This window comes from Heteronotia binoei, chromosome 3 (genome assembly GCF_032191835.1).
Source record: "Heteronotia binoei isolate CCM8104 ecotype False Entrance Well chromosome 3, APGP_CSIRO_Hbin_v1, whole genome shotgun sequence".
NCBI classification, from domain to species: domain Eukaryota; kingdom Metazoa; phylum Chordata; class Lepidosauria; order Squamata; family Gekkonidae; genus Heteronotia; species Heteronotia binoei.
In genome coordinates, this window is record NC_083225.1 from 106494912 (window position 1) to 106522656 (window position 27745).

At 43.8% G+C, this 27745-nt stretch overlaps 1 protein-coding gene across 1 annotated transcript in view; it reads left to right on the plus strand.

The window, feature by feature from the left end:
• The first annotated feature begins 12349 nt into the window (after nucleotides 1-12349).
• The window catches only part of ADAMTS5 (ADAM metallopeptidase with thrombospondin type 1 motif 5), a 128098-nt gene continuing 112702 nt past the window's right edge, over nucleotides 12350-27745 (plus strand). The window contains exon 1 of the mRNA XM_060234374.1: nucleotides 12350-13979. Within this exon, the coding sequence (XP_060090357.1) occupies nucleotides 12927-13979 (1053 nt within the window). The 5' untranslated portion in view covers nucleotides 12350-12926. The remainder of the gene's footprint in view (nucleotides 13980-27745) is intronic.

The following is a 27745-nucleotide window of genomic DNA, read 5'->3' on the forward strand; positions in this document are numbered from 1 at the left end:
ATCTTGTTCCATCTGTCTTTTCTTGCTACAGATGTGCTGTTAACCATTGATGGGACTGTTGTTCTGTGGGAGAAGTGAGATTAATTAAATGCTATTTCTAAAGCAAGAAAAAAATACTCTAGATTTCAGCCTCTACAATTTCTAAAGCAACATCTGGAAAATACATCATGCATATATCTTTGCTTTAAATATATATATATATATAGGGAGAGAGACCAACAAGTGGCTTTTCAAAAATAAAGAACTGTAACATTTTACCTTTCCCTTGATATTCTTGCTGTGGTTTACAGAAGAAATGGTAAGGGTCTATAAGCATCTGATACTTCCTGTAGACAGCTGCCTCCACCCAACATGTGTTTTAAACACATTTCATATTAAGTTCAGTGGTCAAAAATTACCCATATATTTTGTTCAGTGATTTATGTGAGTTCAGCAATTACATTCAAGCTAGAAAAGTGTGAGACACAAGGCTTCTATAAAGTGACTTAATGCAAATAAAAAATGTATTGAGCCTTGTGGATTTTTACTGTCTTCTTTGTCAAGGTCAATTAAACCAGTTTGTATTATTGTCACATTATATTCTTTGGTTACAGACCTCTGAAGCAAACCAGATACACAAGTTGCCTGGACTTTACCAAGCTTTTTGCTTTTTTTTTTTTTTTTTTTAAGCATGCACCATTTGATAGAATGTGTCTTCCTGGGTAATACAACACTAAAACCAAATCCTTTGTGCCTTTCTCAACATTAACTTCATCCCATATGCCTTGTTCCTTGAGTCTTTAGGGGCAATTGATGCAGATTTTCAGGCTGTTGAAGCCTTTGACAGATTATATGTTTCTCTCCCACTTTCTCTCTGTCTCTCACACATACACACAAATGAACACATACCACTTTCCAAAAACATAAGCCCTAAGCCAAAGGCGTTTCCTTTAATTCCTGCACTGTTCTCCATGAGGAAGATGTCACTGATCATAAAGAAAAGCAAGACTTTGCTTTTCATAAAGCTGCAGTGCTTCATACAGAGAGAGAAAGCAAAACCCATTTCAAATGAAGCAAAAGTTATCCATTAGTTAATTATAACTCAATATTTGTTTAGTTAGCAGCAAGGCTTTTTTTGAACAGGAATGCACAGGAATGATTGGCTTGGTGTCAGGGGGTGTGGCCTAATATGCAAATTAGTTCCTGCTGGGCTTTTTCTACAAAAAAGCCCTGGTTAGCAGAACTAAGTTCAGTTGTAGTATTTTGCCAGCTCCCTGAGAAATATATTGTGGCTTAAGGCTGATCTACTGCACTACCTGTACAGAATCATTTGCCTTTCTATATTTTTCTTTTCTTCTGATTGTGTTCCTTCAACAAGGTTTCCTAAATAATAAACCCTTTTCAGAATTTCTAAGTGTGTACTCTTGGCTACCATAGAAGGGTAGTGAGATGCAGAGTCTTAGGGCTGCCAAGTCTAACTTTCCCATTCCCTAAAATAAATAAATAAAAGTACAGCAGTGAAGTTTCCCTGAATACGGTCTTCATCCCCTCATCCTCCCAGCAGCTGACTGCACTTCCACTTCCATTCTCTCTCTCTCTCTCTCTCTCTCAAACACACACACACACAGAGCAGTCAAAATAAACAGTTTGGAAGCACACGCTTGTGTGGTCTCACTGGGGCAATTTACTCACCATGGGAGTTGTTGAATGCTGTATACTCAACCAAGTTCTTCAGACTAACACAGAGAAACCAGAGGTTCTCCCTATTTTACTTTGCAGACAACTTCTGAAGGGGCTTGGCTGCTTCCCTTTACTTTCTCACAACAGCCACGATGCTTTGCAGGCTTTCCCAGCACCCATTCAGCCTAACTCTGGAGATTTAAAGGTACACACATCTTTCAAAAAGCAAGCCCTTCCCAAGTCTTCTAAGCCTTCTGAGGTGCAATGGCACATGATGGCTGTGGGGGCGGGCTGGCCAGCTGACTGGGGGTGGGAAGGTGCCTGCAAAACCAGGGGATCCCCCACTGGGACCTGGGGATTGGCAAGCCTACAGAGTCTACACAAGGGCATGGTCCATCCCTATTGAGTCCTATACATGAGTATATATGCATACATTTCAATGAATGTATAGACTGGGGGAGACTTACCTGCCTAATTCTGTTCCCTTCTCCTATGCTTGTTTGAAAAGATCTAAAGTAATTAATTACCTCTAATTCAATGCAAGTAGTATATGCACTGACATATCAAAACAAAGCATGCAAGACATCAGCTCTTCTGCACATTCAGCCAAACAATGCTTTGCAAAACCATAGCAACTTGAGCAAAGCAAAATGTACCTAAAACTTCGGCTTAAAAAAAAATCTTTAGCTTTTCTGCAGCTTGAGTGGAATACATAGGACAAGTTTTACAATGAGTTATTCTGGTCAGCTATTTACATACAGACAAGAGCAATCAAATCTAAATTCTGCTGTTTTGGTTGTAGAATACAGCATTGGTAAGTGCCTTGAGCTAAGTTTTTTGTACACCTTTTTTCTTAACATTATTGCTGTGGAATAATACTCATAGGAAACCTTCCGTCTGAAATGAAAACCTATTTAGATCTTCAAAAATGACCTAACATTTTTCAGAGATATTTTCCCATAGGAATCATTTGGAAAACATGTTCTCATAAAACAATTATATGAGGAGGGAAATCTTTATTATTGTTATATGCTTCTAAATTATTTGAATATCATCTATCAGGATATATCTCTCTCTCGGCTTGACTTCGCGAACGAAGATTTAAGAAAGGTGCAGCAGTCCACGTCTGCTGCAGGCTCGCTGGTGGCTGACAAGACCAATGCGGGACAGGCAGGTCCGACCACAGTGGCTGCAGGGAAAAGTCTGATTTAGGGTTGGTGCTGTAGCAGTACGATTCTTCCTCAGTCTCCTTTTGTCCTCAAGACCAGCTATGCGTGCGTTCTCAAAGGAAGAGACAGCCTGGTGGATGGTGTGCCTCCATGCTTTGCGATCTGAGGCTAGGTCAGACCACTGGTGATGGTTAATGCAACAGGTACCAAGGGATTTCATCAAGGAGTCCTTGTACCTCTTCTTTGGTGCCCCTCTATTTCGATGGCCGGTGGAAAGTTTGCCATACAGGGCAATCTTGGGAAGGCGGTGGTTTTCCATCCTGGAGATATGCCCTGCCCAGCGCAGCTGCGTCTTCAACAGCAATGCCTCGATGCTTGTAACCTCCGCCCGCTTGAGGACTTCAGTGTTAGTCACAAAGTCACTCCAGTGGATGTTGAGGATGGTGCGAAGGCAGCGCTAATGAAAGCGCTCAAGGAGTTGCAGGTGATGACGGTATAAAACCCACGATTCGGAGCCGTAGATGAGGGTTGTCATCATAACCGCTTTGTAAACATTGATCTTTGTGCCTTTTTTCAGATGCTTATTGCTCCACACCCTTTTATGCAGTCGGCCAAATGCACGGTTTGCCTTTGCCAGTCTATTGTCAATCTCCTTGTCGATCTTGGCGTCTGAGGAGATGATGCACCCCAGGTAGCTGAACTGCTGGACTGTCTTCAAACCTGATTCACCCACAGTGATGCAATGAGGGTGATAATCTTCCTGGGGTGCAGGCTGGTGGAGAACTTCTGTCTTCTTCAGACTAACTTCTAGGCCGAATAGCTTGGCAGCCTCTGCAAAGCAGGACGTCATATGCTGCAGAGCTGATACCGAGTGGGAGACAAGTGCAGCATCATCAGCAAACAGTAGCTCTCGGATAAATTTTTCCATTGTCTTGGAGTGGGCCTTTAGTCGCCTCAGGTTGAACAGGCTGCCATCGGTGCGATAGCAGATGTAGACACCATCTTCATCCTCTACATCTACTGCGGCTCTTTGAAGCATCATGCTAAAGAAGATCGTAAAGAGAGTTGGTGCGAGAACACAGCCTTGCTTTAGACCTGTGCCTATTGGGAAGGGCTCTGAGAGATCGTTGCAGTGTCTAACTTGGCCTCGCTGGTCTTCATGTAGCTGGATGACCATACTGAGGAACCTTGGGGGACATCCTAGACGTTCCAAGATTTGCCACAGGCCGTTCCTGCTAACGGTATCGAAAGCTTTGGTAAGGTCGACAAAAGTCACATATAGACCCTTGTTCTGTTCCCTGCATTTCTCTTGGAGCTGCCTGAGAACAAATACCATGTCGGTGGTGCTCCTGTTAGCTCTGAAGCCACACTGGCTCTCTGGGAGGAGTTCTTATGCAATGGTGGGCACCAGTCTGTTCAGGAGTATTCTAGCAAGGATTTTGCCTGCGATGGAGAGCAGGGTTATCCCCCGGTAGTTGGAGCAATCTGACTTTTCCCCTTTGTTCTTATGTAGAGTAATGATGATTGCATCACGAAAGTCCTGTGGTAGTTTGCCTTGTTCCCAGCAGGTGACAAGTACTTTGTGAAGTGTGCTATGTAGTACTATGCCCCCATGCTTCCAGATCTCTGGTGAGATTCCATCAACTCCCGCTGCCTTCCCACTTTTCACTTGCTTGATGGCTTTAACAGTCTCTTCTAGGGTGGGGATCTCATCCAACTCTGTTTTCACTGGTTGAAGTGGGGTGAGGTGGATTGCTGAATCTTGAACTACGCGATTGGCACTGAAGAGAACCTGAAAATACTCCGACCACCGGTTCAGTATGGATGCCTTGTCTGTGAGGAGCACTTGGCCGTCTGCACTACGCAAGGGACTCTGAGCCTGATATGATGGACCATATACTGCCTTCAGGGCTTCGTAGAACCCTCTTAAATCACCAGTGTCTGCACACAGCTGGGTTCTCTCTGCAAGCTTGGTCCACCACTCGTTCTGAATGTCTCGAAGCTTGCGCTGGAGGTTTCTACATACAGCGCGAAAGGTTGCTTTTTTCCCGGGACAGGAGGGCTGAGCAAGATGTGCTTGGTAGGCAGATCTCTTTTTCGCCAGTAATTCTTGGATCTCTTGATTGTTCTCGTCAAACCAGTCCTTGTTCTTCCTTGTGGAGAACCCGAGGACTTCTTCAGAGGTCAACAGGATGGTAGTTTTTAGGTGTTCCCAGAGTGCTTCTGGAGAAGGATCTGTGAGGCAACTGGGGTCCTCAATTCTTGTCTGGAGTTTTGCCTGGAAGGCAGCTTTAACTTCGGCTGACTGAAGGCTGCCAACCTGAAACTTCCTCCGGGGGATACCGCCTCTCCTGGGTGTAGATTTAAAGTGAAGACGGAGATTGCAGCGTACAAGATGATGATCTGTATGACATTCTCCACTGGGCATTACTCAGGTGTGTAAGACATCTCGAAGGTCTCTCTGGCGCACCAGAATGTAGTCAATAAGGTGCCAATGCTTGGACCGTGGGTGCATCCAGGTTGTCTTCAGACTGTTCTTCTGCAGGAAGATAGTGTTGGTGATGGTGAGCTGATGCTCCGTGCAGAATTCTAGCAGGAGGCGCCCGTTATCATTACAGTTGCCAATGCCGTGTTTGCCAAGTACTCCTTTCCAGGCTTCCAAGTCTTTACCTACTCTGGCATTGAAGTCGCCAAGGATGATCACCTTGTCCTCTGTAGGGGTCTTCCGTACGAGGTTGTGTAGATCAGCATAGAACTTGTTCTTTTCTGCAGGATCTGCTTGAAGGGTTGGGGCATACACACTGAAGAGTGTTGCATGCTGCTTGTTTTGAAGTGGGAGGCGCATGGACATGATGCGATCTGAGTGACCTGTTGGCAAGTTTCGAGTTTGGAGGCAATGGAGTTCCTGACCATGAAGCCAATCCCAGAAAGGCCCATTGACCACGGCTAGCCAACTGGGGGGGGGGGGAGGAGACGAACTTTATTTAGGCCACCTTTTCTAGGCCCCTCTCTATACGGAGCAAGCAGTGCTGTCCCTAAATAAGGCTGCTGGGTCATTCAGGGTGCTGCCGAAAAATGCTTTCGTCTCCGGGTCAGCGTCAGGCGACCAATACCCTGAACCGCCTACATGCAGGATCGGGACTGCGGCTTCCAGTGGCATTTTCCACCTGCCGTTTCGCCCCTTGCCTATCGCTGCAGGACTTGGTATGTTGTGGGTTGTGGATGTGGATATGCCCTTCAGGCCTGCGCAGAGGAATTTTTAGGTGAAGCGCAGTGTGCGCAATACTGGCTCCACCCTTTCACCATGGGGTCATCTGCCATGGCCAGTAAGCTGGGACGCCGGCAGCAAGTCCTCCAGGTGGTAGATGTTACATTAACAAGCTCTGTCTGCCCGGGCTTGATGTTAGAGTTTTCCTTCTCTTGGCTGGCGAGGTTGGTGAGCCCAGCTTGCCCATCCGGTTATACCGCCGGACATACGGTTGCACCATGACGTGGCAAACTCTGTGAAAACAGGGGGGACCAGCGAGAAGGTGTTGCCACAGATGCAATAATGTAGGAGAGGTCATTGCAGTCACCATCTGCCAGGCATAGCCAGACAGTGACCACGCAGCGTTCACTACACCGGGAAAGGAGAGGCGATGTATTACGCGTGCACTTTCCCTGGGGGGGGCAGGACACCCGGAGGGAACTCACCCCCCCACACACCCCCATCAGGATATATGATGTAATCTTAATTGCTTCTAAGTTGTGTGATCAAATGGGTGGTTCATAGAGATAGAAACAATGCAATCAGAAAGAAGAAAATTAAAAAAAAATGTAGATATGCATTAGGTGCTCAAAAAGTTGCAGAAGATCTAAACATATTTCCCAAAAACAGAGCATTAATAAGAAGCTGATCACCTCCCAACAAGGCTAACCTTTGGTTAATTGCCCACTGGCATTCAATGTTCTATTATGACTCCTCTTTGGTGGTGGCTGATAAAAGAAGTTTAACATAGTCTGATTGTTAAGGGATAGCAGTAATTGTAATAATGAATAAGTAAATAGCCAATTGGGTCTCCGGGAATGAAAATACAAGTGTAACAGTATCTTTTATATGGTCAACTGGGTTTTAAAATACATAAGTTTTCCAAAATAATGGCTTATAAATGCACCTAGTTCTAGTCTTGAATAAGTCCAGAACATTGATAAAAGATAAAAAATTAGTGACATGAATGAGAACAAAAAGATAGCAGTGAAAATAATTTCTGTACTGGTATTTTCTCATTTGATATCCAGTAAAATAATTTCTGAAGTACATTGTTAAGTGCAGTTCATTGGAAGAAGATATTATTCAAAAGAAAGAATAACTTTCCAGAGTATTCATCTAGACTTAGTGGACTTCTGGACATCTTCACACTTACATGAACTTTGTTAAGGATCACTTTATTGTGCACTATAAAATAAATGTAACTGTTCTTTTCTTATGATTGAAATTGATGTGGAATGAGACTGGAATCAATTAAACTCATTGTTATTTGATGTATGAAAATTGGTATGTGCAATCTTTATGATGCCAATGAATTGTGTATGTTTTTATATTGAGTTATTTTATTGCGTATAGTGCATAGGAATGGTAGTTTTTGTCTTTGGTCTTATAAATTCTTAACATATTTACAGATCAAGATTGGATTGGTTTATTACAACAAAAAGTCCTTCCGCAGGACAAGCCAAAGTTTAGAATGTAGTCTTCCAAGTCACACAACATTCTTCCTGAGACATCCAAAAATTTTATATCACACTGTTACGTTTTGACCTAATCTGATCTTTAGATGGAAAATGTAGTCATAAGCACTTTTTGAATTCTGTATTTTCCAAACTACAGGGTGGGGAACAACTGTGAAGTATTATCTTATTGCCTCACTTGTATTGTAAAAGTTGATTATTTTTAAAAAATAATAATAAAATGTATCTTAGAGCTGATAACAATTCATGAAGTGTGCTTCTGATGGCAAAGTATGTAGCCAAAGTAGGATGCATTCACGTATCACTGAATACTGAGTTTGAATTATAATCCAGCTATCACAACTGGTCACACAGGAAAATCCAGTTATGAATTATTGCAATATTCAATGATGCAGCCATACAGAAATGGTAACCCAGCTTCTATGGTGGTTCATAAATATCTATATATCCTTGGTAAAAATGTATGTAATTTCAGGAACCATTTTCCTTAGAATCTTGGGACCTGAACATTCTTAGATTTCTGTCACAGGTCCTCACAGTACTACATCTTCTAGGATCCCCCTTGGGTGCCAAAACAACTAAACTAGTTACAGGGAGGCAAGGGTTGTATATCACATACTATGAGGCTGCAGTGTTCATTATTACATGAGAATTGCTGTCTTTTGAGAGAAAATTCCCACTAACACTGGTTCTCAACATACCTCCAGCTATTTTCCTCTGAGATAGAATTGGGCAGACAAATTTAAGAAAATATTATTGCATTATATTAATTATCTTGCAGTAATTTCCTCTCCTTGAGAGTTTATATATATTCTGCAGAAGATACCTGCTTTTCATGATGCACTTACCTGGGAGTAACCCCCATTGGATAAAACAGAGTAGATTTCTAAGTTGACTAGCATAGAATTGCACTTAACGGATAAGTTAATTGACCATTTCTTTATGAAAAACATGGAATGACTGAAAATCAGAACTTCATGTATCTATGTGTTAATAGAACTCAATATTGATAGCAATATCTGGATATACTGTATGCCTAGATGTCAGTTAATTTGATTTGGTGAAGATGAAATTGTTGATTCAGAGTTCTACTCCATTTAACATATTAATTTTGAAGAGACGCAAGTGTGCAACAGTTTAATGTGGGAAAGAGGCATCTTTATTAAGGTGCAAGAGGACACAGCATCACTCTAGGTACCCTGAAAAGCAAAAAAACCCAAAAAAACCCCTTTAAAAACAGCCAAAAGATGCATTTTTATCAAGTTTCCAACACATTTCCACGGTTCATTAATTATAAAGCACCTAAATTCCATTAAACACTGATAAGCAGAAACCTTTTATGAACAGGAGAACAAAAATACCTGGAATTGATTTAAGTTAGGTATGTACAGTACGTCACAAAAGTGAGTACACCCACTCACATTTTGTAAATATTTAAGTATATCTTTTCATGTGACAACACTGAAGAAATGACACTTGGCTACAATGTAAAGTAGTGATTCTACAGCTTGTATAACAGTGTAAATGTGCTGTCCCCTCAAAATTAAGCAATACACAGCCATTAATGTCTAAACTGCTGGCAACAAAAGTGAGTACACCCCTAAGTGATAATGTCCAAATGGGGCCCAAAGTGTCAATATTTTGTGTGGCCACCATTATTTTCCAGCACTGCCTTAACCCTCTTGGACATAGAGTTCACCAGAGCTTCACAGGTTGCCACTGGAGTTCTCTTCTACTCCTCCATGACGTTACATAGCTGGTGGATGTTAGAGACCTTGCGCGCCTTCACCTTCCGTTTCAGGATGCCCCACAGATGCTCAATAGGGTTTAGGTCTGAAGACATGCTTGGCCAGTCCATCACCTTCACCCTCAACTTCTTTAGCAAGGCAGTGGTCATTTTGGAGGTGTGTTTGAGGTCATTATCATGTTGGAATACTGCCCTTCAGCCCAGTCTCAGAAAGGAGGGGATCATGCTCTGCTTCAGTATGTCACAGTACATGTTGGCATTCATGGTTCCCTCAATGAACTGTAGCTCCCCAGTGCCGGCAGCACTCATGCAGCCCCAGACCATGACATTCCCACCACCATGCTTGACTGTAGCTAAGACACACTTGTCTTTGTACTCCTCACCTGGTTGCCACCACACACGCTTGACACCATCTGAACCAAATAAGTTTATCTTGGTCTCATCGGACCACAGGACATGGTTCCAGAAATCCATATCCTTAGTCTGCTTGTCTGCAGCAAACCGTTTGCAGGCTTTCTTGCGCATCATCTTTAGAAGAGGCTTCCTTTTGGGATGACAGTCTTGCAGACCAATTTGATGCAGCGTGCGGCGTATGGTCTGAGCACTGACAGGTTGACCCCCCCACACACACCTTCAACCTCTGTAGCACTGCTGGCAGCACTCATACGTCTATTTCCCAAAGCCAGTCTCTGGATATGACGCTGAGCACAGGCACTCAACTTCTTTGGTCGACCATGGTGAGGCCTGTTCTGAGTCTGTCCTGTTAAACCACAGTATGGTCTTGGCCACCATGCTGCAGCTCAGTTTCAGGGTCTTGGCAATCTTCTTATAGCCTAGGCCATCTTTATGTAGAGCAACGATTTGTTTTTTTCAGATCCTCAGAAAGTTCATTGCCATGAGGTGCCATGTGGAACTTCCAGTGACCAGTATGAGGGAGTGAGAGCGATAACCTGCTCCCCCTTCACACCTGATACCTTGTACCACTAACGAGTCACATGATGCCAGGGAGGGAAAATGGCTACTTGGGCCCCATTTAGACATTATCACTTAGGGGTGTACTCACTTTTGTTGCCAGCAGTTTAGACATTAATGGCTGTGTGTTGCATAATTTTGAGGGGACAGCACATTTACATTGTTAATACAAGCTGTAGACTCACTACTTTACATTGTAGCCAAGTGTCATTTCTTCAGTGTTGTCACATGAAAAGATATACTTAAATATTTACAAAATGTGAGTGGGCGTACTCACTTCTGTGACATACTGTATATATACATTTTAGGAGGACCTGTACTTATAAATGCTAATATTCCCCCAACAACAGTCTTCTCTGCTCAGAAGCCAGGTTCCTGTTATTTGGATCATTTTTCTGCAGAGAACCAAGGGTGTTTTTACATCCAGAGTTTTAGAGTCTTCAAGTCGCCTGCCACTGTTCCGCTTTAATTATTTTCCTTTTACATTTAAGCGTTTCAATTGTGTGGGGGGGGGGGGTCTCTGATCAGAGGGCAGCCAGAATACCAGTGCTTAGTTAAATGTATACGATTGCTTGGAAATCGTGTCAGCACTGCAAAAACAATACAAATTTAAATTACTAGATGAGGCAAGCAATGATATGTAAAAATTTCAAGTGCTGTCAGTTCTCATGCAAATTACTGCACCTTGTGGCTTTTGGAGGAGTCTTTTAAAACACATGAAAACTTCTACAATACAAGTTTGAAACGCCTGGAGAGAAAAGACCAGATCAAAACTAGTGTTGAGAAAAACGTTGCAGCAGCAGCTCCAAAACGCATCTCACCGAAACAAATGTAGATGCTTCGGGCAGCAACGATGCAAAACAGTTGTGAAAACGTTAGGTAATGTAAAAGGTGAGTTTCCAATGCGGTGATAGAGAGTCACAAACTGTCAGTGTAAAAACACCCCAAGAGTCACAGCTACAAGAATAAGACTCACTTCTTCCTGCAGAACTTGTCCTCTGCAGTACCTTATTTAACCTTCAGCAAGATTGATTAGGCCTTTTTTCCTTTTTGGTGGCTGTGGTTCTGTTCAGAGGGGGAGTTAAGAGAGATTTTCATGTGACTGTTTATAGGTTGTCCTGCTGGATAACAAGGACTAGAGCAGAGGTTAGACTGACCAGAGATTTATTTGAAGTTCTTTACAAGGCAACAGGAAGAGTTAACTTTTCCAGCCTTTTGGCTCTCACTGTGGGTGTAGGAGGAAATTATGAAGTGGACCTTACAGTCTAAGTGACAGTTGGCTTGGGATAATGAAAGGATAATGAGAGCTTTCAGCGCAGTGAGAATCCATGCCATGCAGACAAAGGCAGAAAGAGGGAGGTGGTGTGCCTCTTGCTTTCAGGGATGTGGTTAGCCAAGAGAGAGAGAGGCTCCACCAATGTTCCCTCTAAGCTGCAGAGTCTTGTGAGCAAACATTCTACTTTGTGAGCTACTGCATAAATTAATGTGCTCTGGGGTCATCCTTCCTGAGCTAAGAGAAAAATGTGTGAGCTGGAGGCTAAAAATCTGTGAGTTAGTTCACACTAATTCAGCTTAGACTCCAAAGACACTGCAGACCTGTTTGCCCTTTGCCTCAAGGGTGCTGCCTTGATAACCCTTCTTCACAAGACTGATCTGTTGTTTGCACAACCTCAGTGTTTTGCATGTGTCTTTTAAATGTACATCTGCAAAGAGAAAAAGTTTCACAAACCACCAGCATTTTTTCATGTCTTCCTAAAGTTGAGTCACCTACCTAACTTAAACGCAATTCCAACAAAACTTCATTTCATAATAGGAAACAGAGGCAAAGCTGGCCAGGACACAAAGCGGAGAAAACAAGGTTGCTTTGAGCAAACCTGACTGGTTGGGAAATTTCAGTGCCTTCCAAAGGACACTGTGGCTTTAAATGATTCAAAGTAAATGTTGTGCCCCCCCCCCCTCCGAAACGTTTCCTCCCAGTTCCTTCGTCCTCCTGTTTCCTCGGTCTTTCTCACCTCCTTGAAACCCCCACCATTTCTCTCTCGCTCTCCCCCTCCTGTTTTTTAATTCCCCTCCTTCGCCATCTGATTAAACGAGAAGGAAGTGTGGGAGTGGTGGTTTTGAAGCTCTCCCTTTAAGAGGCAGCCTGCAATGACGAATTGTTGAAATTGCCATTGCAGGATGGCATTCCGGTATAAATTCATTGTTCCACCTCCTCTCATCTTCACTGCTCTCTCTCTTCTCCTCTTGTTCACATCGGCAGACTGGGGATAACACCACCAAACATACATAAACTCACAGAGGGACATTAGTTCCCCCAAAAGCGATACCTACGAGTAAGGGCTTACGGTTCCTGTTCTTCCTCCTTCTCTCTCCAAACAAAACAATACGAATAGAACGAGGGCGAAGGAAGCCGCTCGTCCGGGCTGAGCAGATTTCTCGCCGTCGGATGACTCTGCTACTGCAAGACAGAAGTGCAAAGTACGCCAACTTCTCTGATGCCTCCCGGTAACGCGGCGCTTCTCTTCTGCTTCTGCACTCCTGACTCGTTCTGCAAACACAGCAACAGCGTTTGTTAGCTTTCAGGTGGCGCACCCCACTCTTCTCCCGAGTCGATCGCCTACACGGCGATCGATTAACCGGCTGCAGTGCCCACCATGCTGCTGAAGTTTGTTTGCTCGCTGCTGGCTGTGAGCTTGCACTCTGCTGCTGCCGTTGCCGCCTCTGGAGTTTCCCCAGCAACTTCAGCACCTGCCTATGATAAAGCTTTGCAGCTCTCCAAAGCGGCAGCAATCGCAGGACTCGTACACCCGTTCCTCCGCCAGCGCTGGGATCGCGAACACCGAGCCAGCGGTCTTGTGGAGAGCGTAGACCGGACCTACTTCGGGGGCGGCAAGGTGGGCTACATTCTTTACTTGGAGGGGAAGCGGTTTCTCCTCGATCTAGAAAAGGACGCGCTCCTCGGGTCTGCCGAGCAGCTGCTCCAAGGCAAGGGCCACTGCTACTACCGGGGCACGGTGGATGGGAACTCCCAGTCCTTGGCCCTCTTCAACCTTTGCGGCGGGCTGGATGGCTACTTTGCGGTCAAACACGCCCGCTACACAATGAAGCCTATGCTCTGGAGTAAGAGGGGGGAAGAGCCCGCTAGGGAGAAGATCTATGGGGATGAGTCCACCCAGGTGTTACACCTCTTCTTCAGGGATCATTTCAGCTTCGAAACATTGCCTTCTCGTCCCAGCTGCGAAACTCGTGGCTCTTCTAGGCCCCGGCTTCTAAATCAAAAAAGACTGGTCAAGGGACAAGAGATGCTGGAGATGGATTTCACCATCAGGGCAGCGCTCCCCTCCACCTTCTCCCAGAAAGTGCGTTCTAGGAGCAGGAACAAACGCTCCATTTCAAGGGCCAGGCAGGTGGAACTACTCTTGGTGGCTGATGACTCAATGGCTAAGAAGTATGGCAAAGGTCTCCATCATTACCTGCTGACTTTAGCCACCATTGCCTCCCGGCTCTATGGCCATGCCAGCATTGAGAACCATATCCGCCTGACTGTGGTGAAGATGGTGGTGCTGGGTGACAAAGAGAAAGGGCTTGAGGTAAATAAGAATGCAGCCACTACACTCAAGAACTTCTGTAAGTGGCAGCACCAACACAACCAGCTGGATGACGATCATGAGGAACACTATGATGCTGCCATCCTCTTCACCCGTGAGGTAGGTTTGGGGGGAAGCTGTGACTCAGGGATCCCATTCATGTCCCATCCTTGTGGAATAACTGTTGCTGTGTTCTCCTTCTTCAGCTTCATTCTGGTTCACAGCAGGGGTTTGGGACTTGATTATTCATTGGGATCTATAATCATCTGGTTGTCTTTTGTTCCTGGTTTACAACCTCTTTTGTGTCTACACTAGTATTCTTGGACATATTGATGAAAATATTTACACCATTATAAATGTCACAGTGGTGTGTTCATCAGATTTAATTACTACTTGAAGATCCAACAATAGTTCCAAGAATCCATTGTGAATTGGCAGAAAAGGGGCAGTTCTGACATTCAGAATAAGTAGGTAGAGTGACTTTTTGAAGTACAGCATCCTCTTGTGCTCGCTTCATGGGAGATGCAACTTAACTGCATTCATAGGTATTCACAAGATATTTCACATATTGATATGTTTGAGTCAAATGTCGCCCCAAAAGAGTAGTTGTTCACATTGGAACTGTGCATGTCTATGGTGCAGAAGTGAAATAGTTAATGTTGGAATAGTGTCGGGAAGTTAAACAGGTGTTTGTGAACACAGCCAATAGCAACAGTATTTTCTCTGGCAACTGCCGTTAAGACTTAAGTTTCTAAACATCAAATTAATTTTCCCCACCAAAAAGTCACCCAAGTGAACTGAAAGCTACCCTATTTCTCTTCTTTTGTTTTTTTTTTTTTTTGGCATCTGGTAAAAAAAAAGGTAAGTCCTGCTTCACATGTGTAGCATACGTCTTTCAAAGAGCTCTGTTGGCATTCATATTCTCATATTACCTTCATCTTGATAATTTTATCCTAAATATTTCATGTGGCAATGGTTTTTGTCCTAAACTACCATTACAGAATTCATACTAGAAGATAATTCTTTCCTTTAATTTCCTTGGGAAACCATCTCTTGGAAAGTTTTTACATCTTCTGCCATTTTAAATGAACGGTGATGCATTATCTTTCTCCAATTACATAGCCCTCAGTTGATACCAGTAAATGTCATCAAGCAATTAAGATAGATTCAGGTGAGTAGCCGGGTTGGTCTGAAGCAACAGAACAAAGTTCAGTGTTGTCTTTAAGACAAGCAAAGTTTAATTCTGAGCGTAAGCTTTCATGTGCAAGGAAGCTTCTTCAGTAATTAAGTAAGGAATGATAGAATATTCAGTAAACCCACCTGTCAGAGGCCTTCCAGTGATTTTGGTGTTTTCCAGGAGTCAGACACAAGGCAACTAAAACCCATATCTGGCCTGTTGAGGTTAGTTGAGGGGTGATGTAGACTATAGGGAACTTGCATCTTTCCTCTTTGGTTGCTGATAATTTAACATGGCATTTTCAGCATGAAAAGAAAGTAGCAGTAAAACTGGAGAGGCACAACATGTGTGGCTCAAGGGAGGGGACTGTAAATGCAAACCACATGTAAGCAGTGCCGCAGAAGAGTGGTGCACTGGGTTAGATGGTGGGTGGGGTTGCAGTGCTTCAATCTTCACAGGACGGAAATTGGTCTTTTAATGTGCTGGAGTTTGGAACATGTTTAGCAGCAAAAGCCAAACTAGGAATCATTCTCCATAGAGGTTTTTGAATGAGTTCTGAATGCAATGTAACATCATTGGCTAATCATTTACAGTATTGTGGAACTGGCAGACATTTGGCACCACTGATGTAAATAAGAATTTTCATCACAGATGCCCTTTGTATGATCTCCTTCTCCTTCTTAAATTCTGAAGAGCAAATAACTTTCCATTAGAGTTCCCTTCCCCTTCTACATGACAAGATACTGCCGGGGTGGGGGGGGGGAGAGAGGTTTTGAATGGTTTTTTTAAATGAGTTACTCCTGTGGAGGGATAAGGGGAAAACAATTGGAGTCTGGTTTTATAGCTCTGAATACTTGAAATATTATGCTGTTCCTGTCATGCTGCACTTGTGCACTGTTTTTTTCTGTAGCTGTTTAAAATAACTCATTTTCAATCATAAACTCCTCAGAGGACAGGAAGAAGCCAACAGGCTCTTAAAGTCCAACCCAGATTTTTCTCAACCAAAACAAAATCACATGTATTTATCTAGGCTCCTTTGAGAACATCTCTCCAAAATGAGGTTTTGCACCTTCTTAAAGCAGTTTGTTCAAGTGTCCATCTTTTTCTTTTCAAGGCATCAGACATACAGAGAGACATCAAACTGTGTGTTTCGCATCATGGTGATGAAAATGAATTCAGCAGTATGGCCCCTCAGTGCTTTGGCTACAGAGGAACATTTTATTGCTGTATATCATGAGACCAGATTGTGCAAAAAAATTAACAGTAGAATAATATTATTTTATGGCCCAAGTTCTCTTGTGCACTGATACAGCAGAACAAGCATGGGAAAGAAGATGGAGAATGTGTTTTTGATGCTGTGTCAGTGTAACACATTCTTTGATTTTTTTAACATGACAAAACAAAATACAGAAAGGAGCAAAATATTTTGCTCCTCTCTTGATATGGAGTTGATATGCCATGTGGCGCAGTACTGCAGTCCAAACTCTGCTCACGACCTGAGTTTGATCCCAGCAGAAGCTGGGTTCAGGTAGCTGGCTCAAGGTTGACTCAGCCTTTCATCCATCTGAGGTTGGTAAAATTGAGTACCCAGCTTGCTGGGGGTAAAATGTAGATGACTGGGGAAGGCAATGGCAAAGCACCCTGTAAAAAGTCTGCCATGAAAACATTGTGATGTGATGTCACCCCAGAGTCAGAAATCACTGGTGCTTTATTACTTCTTATTTGTATCCCACCCTCTCTGAACAGATTCAGGGCGGCTAATAGGTCAAATGGCATCTAAAACAAATACATCATTATAAACAAAAACAGTACAAGAACATTGAACATAAAAACTCCGTGGTGCTATATTTCAGTGTAAAAACAGACGAGCTTTCAGAAAGTTCTTCCATCATTTCATAATAACCGTTGGTGGTTTGATACTCAATTCACTTTACTGAGTTTTTCCACCAGGTCATTTTGAAAACTACATAATAGCATGATAAATGTGGGTTACATTTCAACTTTGCTGTACATTAAATCATCCTCAAGCAGCAGCAGAAAGGACATGACTGAATGGTTAACATGTTTTGTACAATTGCACCACTAACTATGGTTAATTAGGATCATTAAACTAGGATATGAAGTTAATTTATTAATAGGGTTGCTAGGTCTGTGTTGGAAAATACCTGGAGACTTTGGGGGTGGAGCCAGGAGAGGGTGGGATTTGGGGAGGGAAGGGTCCTCAGCATAGTAAGTGCCATAAAGTCCAAATCACCCATTTTCTTCAGGGAAGCTGATCTCTGCCAGCTGTGATAAGTTGTAAAAGTGAGAGATCAGGCCTGGAGGCTGGCAACCCTATTTAATAAGCACAGAATCTGAAGTATGGCTTTGTATGATGTATAGACACCTTCAGCAGCCTGAATGGCCTGGTGGCCTCATCAGAGCCTTGAAGCTAAGGATGGGTGGGCAGGAGTTAGTACTTGGAAGGAAGACCACTAAGGAAGACAGGTGTTGCTACACAGAGGAAGGCAATTGCAAACCAACTCTAATCATCTCTTATCTTCAAAACTCCTTGCAGGGTTGCCATAAGCAGATTGTGACTTGACAGTACAGCACTTAGTTATTATTAGGAGTACCTTGCCTCCCTGACTTGTTCCCTGAAAACGTCCTTCCATGTTCAGAGAAAACACAATGAAACTAGTAATGGGCAAGACAAACCTAGATTGGAGTGATCATGTATGACAGGAGTCACCAACCTTTTATAGCTTGTGGGTGTCTGTGAAATTCTGACATAGGATGATGGGACAATCATTAAATGGCTGTAGTGGAAGGCGGCCATAAAATGGCAGGTGGAACCAATCACACACCTTAAAAGGAGAAGTACTTTAAAAAATACATTGGGAAATAGGCTGAGAATAAATAAAGTAAATGTTATAGTGGCAGCTGCTGCTGAAATAACATTATTTTAATCGGCACAGCTGATCAGAAGCCCTGCCCAGAGTAGTTCCAACCACTTTATAAAAATCACTTAAGCCCTAGGAAAGGTGCTAGCAGGTGCTGTGGAGCCAATGGGTGCCACATTAGGAACCCCGATGTATGAGCTGAGTCCTGGTTTCATGAATTAATAAACCACAGTTTTGCACAGTTTCTGAACTGAGCCTTACTTGCTTGTCAGATTGAATGCATAAATTAGCCCTGTTCCAGATACATCCTTCAAATACTAATAAGATTCTGCAATTAAGTTGAATAGTTTCAGATAGTAACCCTGGCCCATTCTTTCATTAAAATGAATAATTGAAAAAAGTGAACCATTACAGTTGAGCTGTACTGTATAAGTTGAGGATCTTACCTCACATTTTTAATGTGTTGATGGTATACCAGAAACATATATACCTTAATTAGAAAAAAAAATCCATGTAATGAAAGGAAGTGTCTTGAGAATTAAAAAAATGTGGATCTGATGGCATTTCAAGCTGAATGAGTCGCTGTTCACAGACACAGACTGTAAACATGAAAAGGAGTTAAAAGGTAAAAATGTCAGAGGAGAAAACATCTCACAGGGCACAGGTCTTTTTCAAGCCTACCATTTTTCATTCCGTCTTTGTTTTTCCAGCAAACTGAGAAGTAGCAGCAATTGGCATGAGTGTTCAGCTTTTACAACTCTGTTTTGAATGTATGAAGTATGTTGCTTAGCAATGAGACGCTAAGCCATAGCTGCATGTTTTGATGGGCTCCAAATGCTGCTCTGTTAAATTTTTGTACACCAAGATGCCTTCCAACCTGCTTGTTTTTCGGTCACAGATCAAATCCATGAGGTACATTTTCCATCCTGTTTATTACTCAAGGTTACCTTGAATTTCAGTAGTCTAGAGGAGCATCTATCACACTAACAAATCAGAATATGCAAGTAGTTCTTTATGTGTAGGTTTAACTTTGTTTAATCTTAAGATTGTCATGCTGATTTTATTAATAGTATAGAATTATACTTATATCTAAGTCATATCACATTCAACAACCACTGTCAGTATGCTTAAAGAAAGCAGAGCCTTTGTGGAGCATGACATGCTTTCAAAATTGTCAGTTTTTCATTATAGTCAGACTCTAAAGCTGGGGTGTCAAACTCATTTGTTACGAGGGCCTGATCTGACATAAATGAGACTTTGTCGGGCCGGGCCATGTACGTACCTGTTTAAGATTAGGTAGCAGAGAGGTCACCGCCCTGAGCCTGTCGGGGGAGGGCAGGATATAAATCTGATAAATAGGCGTTTTAAAGGATACAAACAAACACAATTAAAGGGTTTTTTTAACAACTTAAAATAAAACATGATTAATATATCAGCACTTGTTGGTCTTAAAGGTTCTTTCTTTGTATTTCTCCCATGGGATCCAGGGAACTGGGCAAACAAAGCTCTGGCTCTTTTTCTTCTTCCCCATGGGACCAGGAGGGGGAGGAGCCTCAGCCAATTGAAGGAGGAGAGGCTTGGCTCAGCTGTGCTGTGTGATTGAGAGAGCCTGGCAAAGCAAACTATCCCTCCCCCTATCCTCCCCAAGGGAGGTGTCTCAGCCAATGGAGAAAATAGAGATTTTGCTCTGTAGTTCCTGTGCAATTGAGCAAGCCTGGCAAAGCAAGCTGTGATGCAGAAGGAAGCAAGAGAGAGGAAGAAGGAAGCAGATGACAGCCAGTTACTGATAAGGGACCTGATAAGATTCTGCAATCAAGTTGAATAATTTCAGATAGTAAGCCTGGCCCGTTCTTTCATTAAAATGAATAATTGAAAAAGGTGAACCATTATACTTGAGCTGTACTGTATAAGTTGAGGATCTTACCTCACATTTTTAATGTGTTGATGGTATACCATGGGCTGTATGTTTGACATCCCTGCTCTAACTATTACATTAGTTCAGGAAGCCAGTTTGGTGTAGTGGTTAAGTGTGTGGACTCTTATCTGGGAGAACCGGGTTTGATTCCCCACTCCTCCACTTCCACCTGCTAGAATGGCCTTGGGTCAGCCATAGCTCTGGCAGAGGTTGTCCTTGAAAGGGCAGCTGCTGTGAGAGCCCTCTCAGCCCCACCCACCTCACAGGGTGTCTGTTGTGAGGGGAGAAGATATAGGAGATTGTAAGCCGCTCTGAGTCTCTGATTCAGGGAGAAGGGTGGGGTATAAATCTGAAATTCTTCTTCTTCAAAGCAGCCTATGCCATTTTTACCCAGAAGTTAGACCCACTGAATACTTACTCTCTACTAAGTGTCTTTAGGATTGAAGCCTTAGGTTAAAATCCTGAGCAATCTTAGTAGAAAATAAGCCCCACTATGTTCCTTGGCTCTTATATGTGAAAACATGCTTAGCATTCCACTATTTAGCTGCCCTGAGCCTGTCAGGGAAGGACGGGATATAAATCTGAATTTAGGAAAGATAAGGATCTTTCATAGAAGCCTAGGCTTCCCAATCCCCCACCCCGGGCGGGGGACCCCACAATTTGGAGCCTCCTCCCCCGCTCACCAAAAATCCGGAAGCGGGGGGAAAATGGCGGCCCTTCCCTTCCCACCCAGCCCCATCACAGCAGCTTCTCCTCACCCCTTCCCTTTCCATCCAGCCCCAATCGCAGCAGCTTCTCCTCACCCCTTCCCTTCCCCTCCCACCCAGCCCCATCGCAGCAGCTTCTCCTCGCCCCTTCCCTTCCCCTCCCACCCAGCCTCATCGCAGCAGCTTCTCCTCGCCCCTTCCCACCCAGCCCCATCGCAGCAGTTTCTCCTCGCCCCTTCTCTTCCCCTCCCACCCAGCCCTGATCGCAGCAGCTTCTCCTCACCCCTTCCCTTCCCCTCCCACCCAGCCCCATCGCAGCAGCTTCTCCTCGCCCCTTCCCTTCCCCTCCCACCCAGCCTCATCGCAGCAGCTTCTCCTCGCCCCTTCCCACCCAGCCCCATCGCAGCAGTTTCTCCTCGCCCCTTCTCTTCCCCTCCCACCCAGCCCTGATCGCAGCAGCTTCTCCTCACCCCTTCCCTTCCCCTCCCACCCAACCGCATCGCAGCAGCTTCTCCTCGCCCCTTCACTTGCCCTCCCACCCAGCCCCATCGCAGCAGCTTCTCCTCGCCACTTCCCCTCCCACTCAGCACCATCGCAGCAGCTTCTCTTTGCCCCTTCCCTTCCCCTTAGGCTTCCCAATCCCCAGGTCCCAGCTGGGGATTCCTGGTTTTACAGGTTTTCCCCAGCCAGCTGGCCGGCAGGGGAAGCTCCCCCCCACAGCCACCCTGTACTTCTAGATCTTGGGCAGGACCTGCAAACAGGTCCAGTTTTAAAATGTGTGTGCCTTTAAATTGGAGCAGGAAGTACTTCATGGAGAAGGGTTAGCAACAAACCTCCTGAGAGTGCAGCCCCTCTGTTTTTTTGCTTTCCTTTCAGATGAGTGAGTGTGTGTGTAAAAGAGCAGCGTAGCCCCTGTACTTTCCAGACCTGGTTGTGGAGGCACCAGAGACTCCTGCTTTGTTCTACTGCTTCAGACCAACACAGCTGCCCACTTGCACCAGAGACAGTTAAGCGTATGTGTGAGTGTGAGAGAGAAAACGGGGAGGGAACTCTATTATTCCCTATGGAGACATTCTCATAGGAAATAATGGAAAATTGATCCGCGTGTGTATGGGGCTCTGTGGGGGCTGCTTTTTGAGGTTGGGGCACCAGATTTATAGAATAGCATCCAGTACCTCCCCCAGAAATACCCCCCAAGTTTCAAAAAGATTGGACCAGGCGGTCTAATTCTGTGAGCCCCAAAAGAAGGTGCTCCTATCCTTCATTATTTCCTATGGAGAGAAGGGATTTAAAAGATGTGTGGTCCCTTTAAATGTGATGGCCAGAACTCCCTTGAAGTTCAATTATGGTTGTCACACCCTTGCTCCTGGCTCCACCCCCAAAGTCCTCAGATATTTCTTGAATTGGACTTGGCAACCCTATGGAAGCCCAATCAAGGCAGTACTGAAAGATCATATGACATGACTAAAAATGAACTAAGAAACTTATGTTAGTACCTCTAGTACTGCTGCTGACCATTACTTGGGATCTATATGTTATACAAAATATAGAAATGTTACCACTTAAAAATGTATGAAATGTAGGAGGGGAGGGGGATGCACAGGCGAGTGAAGGTGTAGGCAAAATTAGAGTTGCCAGCATGCTTGTCCTGTTCCTTTTAACAGAGGCTTAATGTGTGCAATGGTCAGCTGAAGCTTTTTCATGACATGAAGGTGAATTTTATTTGTTAATTTAAAGTGCTTCTTTTCATACAAATAGGGTCCTGAAAGCAGTTAACATCAAAACACATAAAACATTTAAAACATAAAAATAAAGTATATGAAAAATATTTGAGCAATTTGATGAAAATAAATGGACATACGAAAACAACACAACCAGGGAGAAGGGCCAATAAATATAACTGGGGGTATGTCAAAGAAAATAAGAAATCTTGGCCCACTGGCAGAAAAATAATAGAGGGAAACCGATGAACCTCCTTGGAAAGGTAGTTCCAAAGCACTGGCTCCATGACTGAGAAAACCCTTTCTTCGTTTTTCACTTATCTGTCCTCAGATAGCACGGGCTTCTGAAGATGACCAGAGTGGATGGGTAGGTTCATATGGGTGAAGACAATCCTTCATGTATGCTGGCTCCAAGCCATACAGGGCTTTAAAGGTCAATACCAGCATCTTGAATTGATCCAGAAGCAAGTTTAGGAGCCAGTGTGAATGGAATGAGACTGGTCTGATATGGTCCTTATGACCCATTCTGGGGGTGCAGCCACACCTCACATTAAAAGCGGGTGTATAGCACTCAAATTTGAACCGCTGAATATTGATTTGATGCAGGGCTGTTCAGACTAGCATCCAAGAATGCGACTCATTCTGTTGTTGAGCGATCATACATCCAAAACTATCATGCTCTTTTTTGGAGCATGCGTGATCAGATGTTGATTTCTGGGGGGGGGGGGGTCCATTGAACATGCGGCCAACTGTTTGGAGGTGGGAAATCAAACAATGCTTCAGAGGCAGGGGGGAAGGAGGAAAATTTCCAGAATTAACATTGCAGATTCAAACCAGGGAACTGCCAGGAATTAATTTCCTAGAAATTGGAAGTGACAATGATATTTGGAAATCCTCCACATTGGAAAAAAAAAAAAGATTTTTTTCCTGTTCTGAAGAGTGGGATAACGTTCCCCCCCCCCCCAATCCTCTGTTGATTGGAGAAGCAGAAGCGTCACCTCAGATTCCCGGATGATCTGGCAATGCGCATGTCTGCTGGGGCTTTTTTAAAAAAAAAAAAAGGTGGGAGGGGTGGTAAACATTCCAAGGGGCAGTATCGCGCGTGAGCTGTCCAAACAGGAAAAAGCCGATTTTGTGCGGCTGTTTTGAAAAAGGGCTGGACTTTCTGCGCTGTCAAATTAATGCGGCACTGATCTGCAGCAAGTTGGAATGACCCTGGCTCGATTGCCAGATATGGATGTCTGAACGAACACATTTAATCCGTCAGCGAGACGGAACTGTGTCGCCACTAATGGTACGTCTGGCTGCACCCTGGGGGTAACATTCTGTACTAGCTGTAGCTTCCAGAAAATCTTCAAGAGCAGTCCCATGTAGAGTGCTTTGCAGTAATCTAATCTAGATGTTATCAGGTCATGCACCACAATGAGAAGATCTTTCCCTCCCAGGAAGGGCTACATCTGGTTCACAAGCTGAAGATGGTGAAAGGCGCCTTTTGCCACCACTGGCATCTGTTTAACCATAAATACACAAGAAGAGAATCACAGAATACAGTAGCAAAAATGATCCCCGAACCATGACGAGATTTACTAGGAATGAACTTTTATTATTATGTGATTTTTAAATACAGCAAGAATTCATAAACATCAATCATACATAATCTTTAAAGTATATATTCAAATTCATAAAGGATACCTGTACACAAAATACATTTAATAATATTAAAAAAATCATATATTCCTATGACTGAAATGGCAAGTCATCCAAAACTCTCCTCAGTACTTAAATTTTGAGGTGTCTTGTACTGTAGAAAATTCTCAAAAAATCTTCAAAATCTGTGAGATTTTGGTCATGTGTGTGTTATGGGTGCTGTGTCTAATCAGTGTGAGATGTGAAGTAGAATTAATGATGGCAGTCCTATGTTCCATCTTTGAGGAAGCAGCTCTGTGAAACACTTTTATTTTATGCTAGCGGCTCCATAAGCAGGAACAAGAAACACAAGTATATATTTATGTTGGAATGCTACTTTAGAAATTTTGTATATATGGAAAAGAGAATTTATCTGCTGGAAGCTTTAAGCCATTGGAAAGATGTGGGATTTCATTGCATCTCATTGAGCATTTGTACACTTGGTATTGGATGTTTGAAGATTTTGAAGATTGTTTTGAGTATTTTTCTACAGCACAAGACACCTCAAAATTTAAGGACTGAGGAGAGTTTCAGACTACATGCCATTTCAATTATAGGAAAACTACAGGAATCCTGTGCATGATTTTTTTGACATTATTGAATGCATTTTGCATATGCTTTATGAATTTGAAAATGGACTTTAAGGATGAAGTCTAAGTGATGTTTATGAATTCTTGCTGTATTTAACACATAATAATAGCAATTCATTCTTAGTTTCTTATGGTGTTGGGATTTTTTTTGCTACCTGTTTAACCATAGGAATACCTTGTAAATAGCATGCCATTAAATATATATATTAAAGGGACAGACTTTTCTCTCCTTTAAGCAGTTGGCAACCTTAGGAACAAAGTACAGGACATTTCAGAAGCACAAATTTGGGACAAAGCTATGAGAAGACACTGTAGAACCAATTGAAGACCTATAAAGTGGCAGTGAAGGCAGTGAAAACAGATTATTTTGTCACCTCCATTATCCTGTAGTTCACAACCGGCTCAGTTATTCAGATTGGTTGACATTTGACCACCCTTTTGGTGTGCCCTAAAACTGATACTAATTAGGCCCTCAGCTGTGATTCATTTGTGACTTTTTTTTTATAAAAGAGAAAGCTCTGCCTAGAATAGGCTTCCAAACTTGTTAACAGTAGTGGAATGGGGGCTCCACTTGTACCATCTGATTCTTTTTTGTACTGTTTTGGCTTGCTCATCCTTGTGGATGTTGACAGATCCTGAAAGCTGTCAAGCTCCTTGGATCTTTGTCCCTCCTGCTCCTTGGATCCTTGTCGCTCTTGGCTGGTAAAATCAGGCCATGAAGTGGTAAATGGTACTTTGAGACAGATTGTTAATTTGTCTCTCTGTTTCTCCAGCTCCCTTAAAGAGGCAGTTGTTAGGTCTTTGCTATATAAACCTTCCTTAGATAAAAAGAAATGGGGCAATCACCCCCCACTCTCTAATCTACCTTTCCTGGAGAAGTTAATTTAGCAAGCAGTGGCCTAGCAGCTCCAGGTCTTCACAGATGACACATCTGGCCTCAACCCTTTTCAAACAGGCTTCAGTCCTGGCTTTGGTGCCAAGACTGCACTGGTTGCTTTGGTTGCTTTGGTTGCATGCCAGCACTGTTGATTCATCTAGATCTATCAGCAGCCTTTGATACAATTGATTATTTGGTCCTGATGAATTGCCTTGCCTCCCTCAGGGTGAGGGGCACTGCCCTTAGCTGGTTCTCTTCATTCTTCCGGGGATGTAATCAGTAGTTTTTATTGGAGTAGGATTGCCAGGTCCCATCCAGCAGGGGGGATTTGAGGGGCATTCCAGTGTCCCCAGCATAATGTCATCTCCTGGAAGTGACATAATTGCATTGGGATGTCATACAGGGACACTCTGGTATTTGAGTGAAATTGGGTTTTTTGCCATAGAGTTTGCCCAAATACCAGAGCATCATGCAGTGACATCCCCGTTGGGGGGTTGCAGTTTCCCCCACTGGCCAGCTAGCCAGCCATGGGTCAAAGCCCCCCAGTGTGGGGAAAAACCACTGGGACCTGGGGGCTGGGAACCCTATATGGGGGAGGGAAGGTCTTCTGACAAGACCTGAACTGTGTGGTCCCACAGGGATCAATCTTCCCTCCAATGCTGTTTAACATATATATGCACTCTCTGGCTAAGATTTTTTTTAAAAATTTACTTTTATCCCACTCTTTCCGCTAATGGGTTCTGGGCTCAGATCATTAGGGGGTTTGGAGTTGGGTGCCATCAATATGCTGATGACACTCAGTTTTTCCTCCTGCTGGATAAGCAGCTGGCGCCAGGGCTCTGAGCACTATTCTAGTCAGGGGTAGCACTGGGGTTTTGGGGATCTTTAAATGGGAGGAGGTGGGGCTGCTTCTGCCACCTCCCTGCTAGGCAGAGAAGTGGCAGAAGCAGCTGATCTGCCTCCCCCTCCCATTTAAAGACCCCTGCTGATCAGCTGATTGGTGGGAGTATTTAAATGGTAGGGAGGCAGGTCTCTATGATGCTGCCTCTTTCATCAGCCTGGTCTCAGGTGGGTGAAAGAGGCAGCACCTCTGCCTCGCTCTGAGGCTGTCTTTCAAGTGAGGCCAAGCTACTCCTTTAGTCTGCCTGGGTCTCAGGTGGGCAGAAGGGGTGACAAGACACCGGTGGCATGCGGGGATGGTCCCCCGTAGGCCAGGTGGCATCCCAGACAGCTGCCTACATTGCCTACTCCGATGCGCCAGCCGTGATCCTAGTACCTGGATTCAGTAGTCCAATGGTTGAGGGGGAGTTGACTGAAGTTGAATTTGTCCGAGACGGAGGTCATGTGGCTGACAAAGATTGAGATTCTATCTGGAGTGTCACTTCCAAGACTAGATGGTGTCCAGCTGACAGCTGTAGACTCTGTAAAGAGCCTTGGGGTGTGGTCGGATTCTGTGCTATCATTGGATAAACAAGTATCCGTGGTAGAACGGTGGTTGTTGTTGTTTACCTATACCAGGCCTGCCACCTGGTCCCTTATTTGTGTGAGTCAGACCTTGCCATATTGACCCATGGAATGGTCACTTCTAGATTAGACTGTAATTCACTGAAAATGCTTTGGCGACTGCAGGTTGTCCAGAATGCAGCTGCTAGGTCACTGACTTGAACATCATGATCTCCTCATATTACTCCAATTTTGCAGCAGCTGCACCTGGCTACCAGTTAGTATCTGGATGCAATTCAAGGTGTTGGTATGAATATTTAAAGCCTTAATGATCTCAGACCCTCATACCTTTGGGATTGCCTACTGAAGGGACAACTCCCCAAGCTCCCTTCAGTAATCCATTAAGGGCCTCTACCCGGCTCCAGGGTGGCTCAGTTAGCTGTCATCAAGGGAAGGGCCTTCTCAGTTGTGACCCCTACCCTGTGGAATGCAATCTCCAATGACACCTGTGCCTGCCAGACTTCTCAGAGCATGCAAGGCCAAATTGTTTAGGTTGGCATTTGGAATGAAAGAAGAAAAGAAGAAGAAGAAATTGAATTTATATCCTGTCCTTCGCTTGGAGTCTCAGAGTAGTTTACAGTATCCTTTCCCTTCCTCTTCTCACAACAGACACCCTGTGAAGGTAGGTGGGACTGAGAGAGCTCTTGAGGACTGCTCTTGAGATAGCAGCTTTTTCAAGAACTGTGACTGACCCAAGGTCACTCAGCAGATACACGTGGAGGAGTGGGTAATCAAACCCAGTTCTCCCAGATTGTAGTCCATGTACTTTTAAAATTATTATTATTGTATCATTAATAATCTAATATGCAGATTGGCATCCCAAAAACA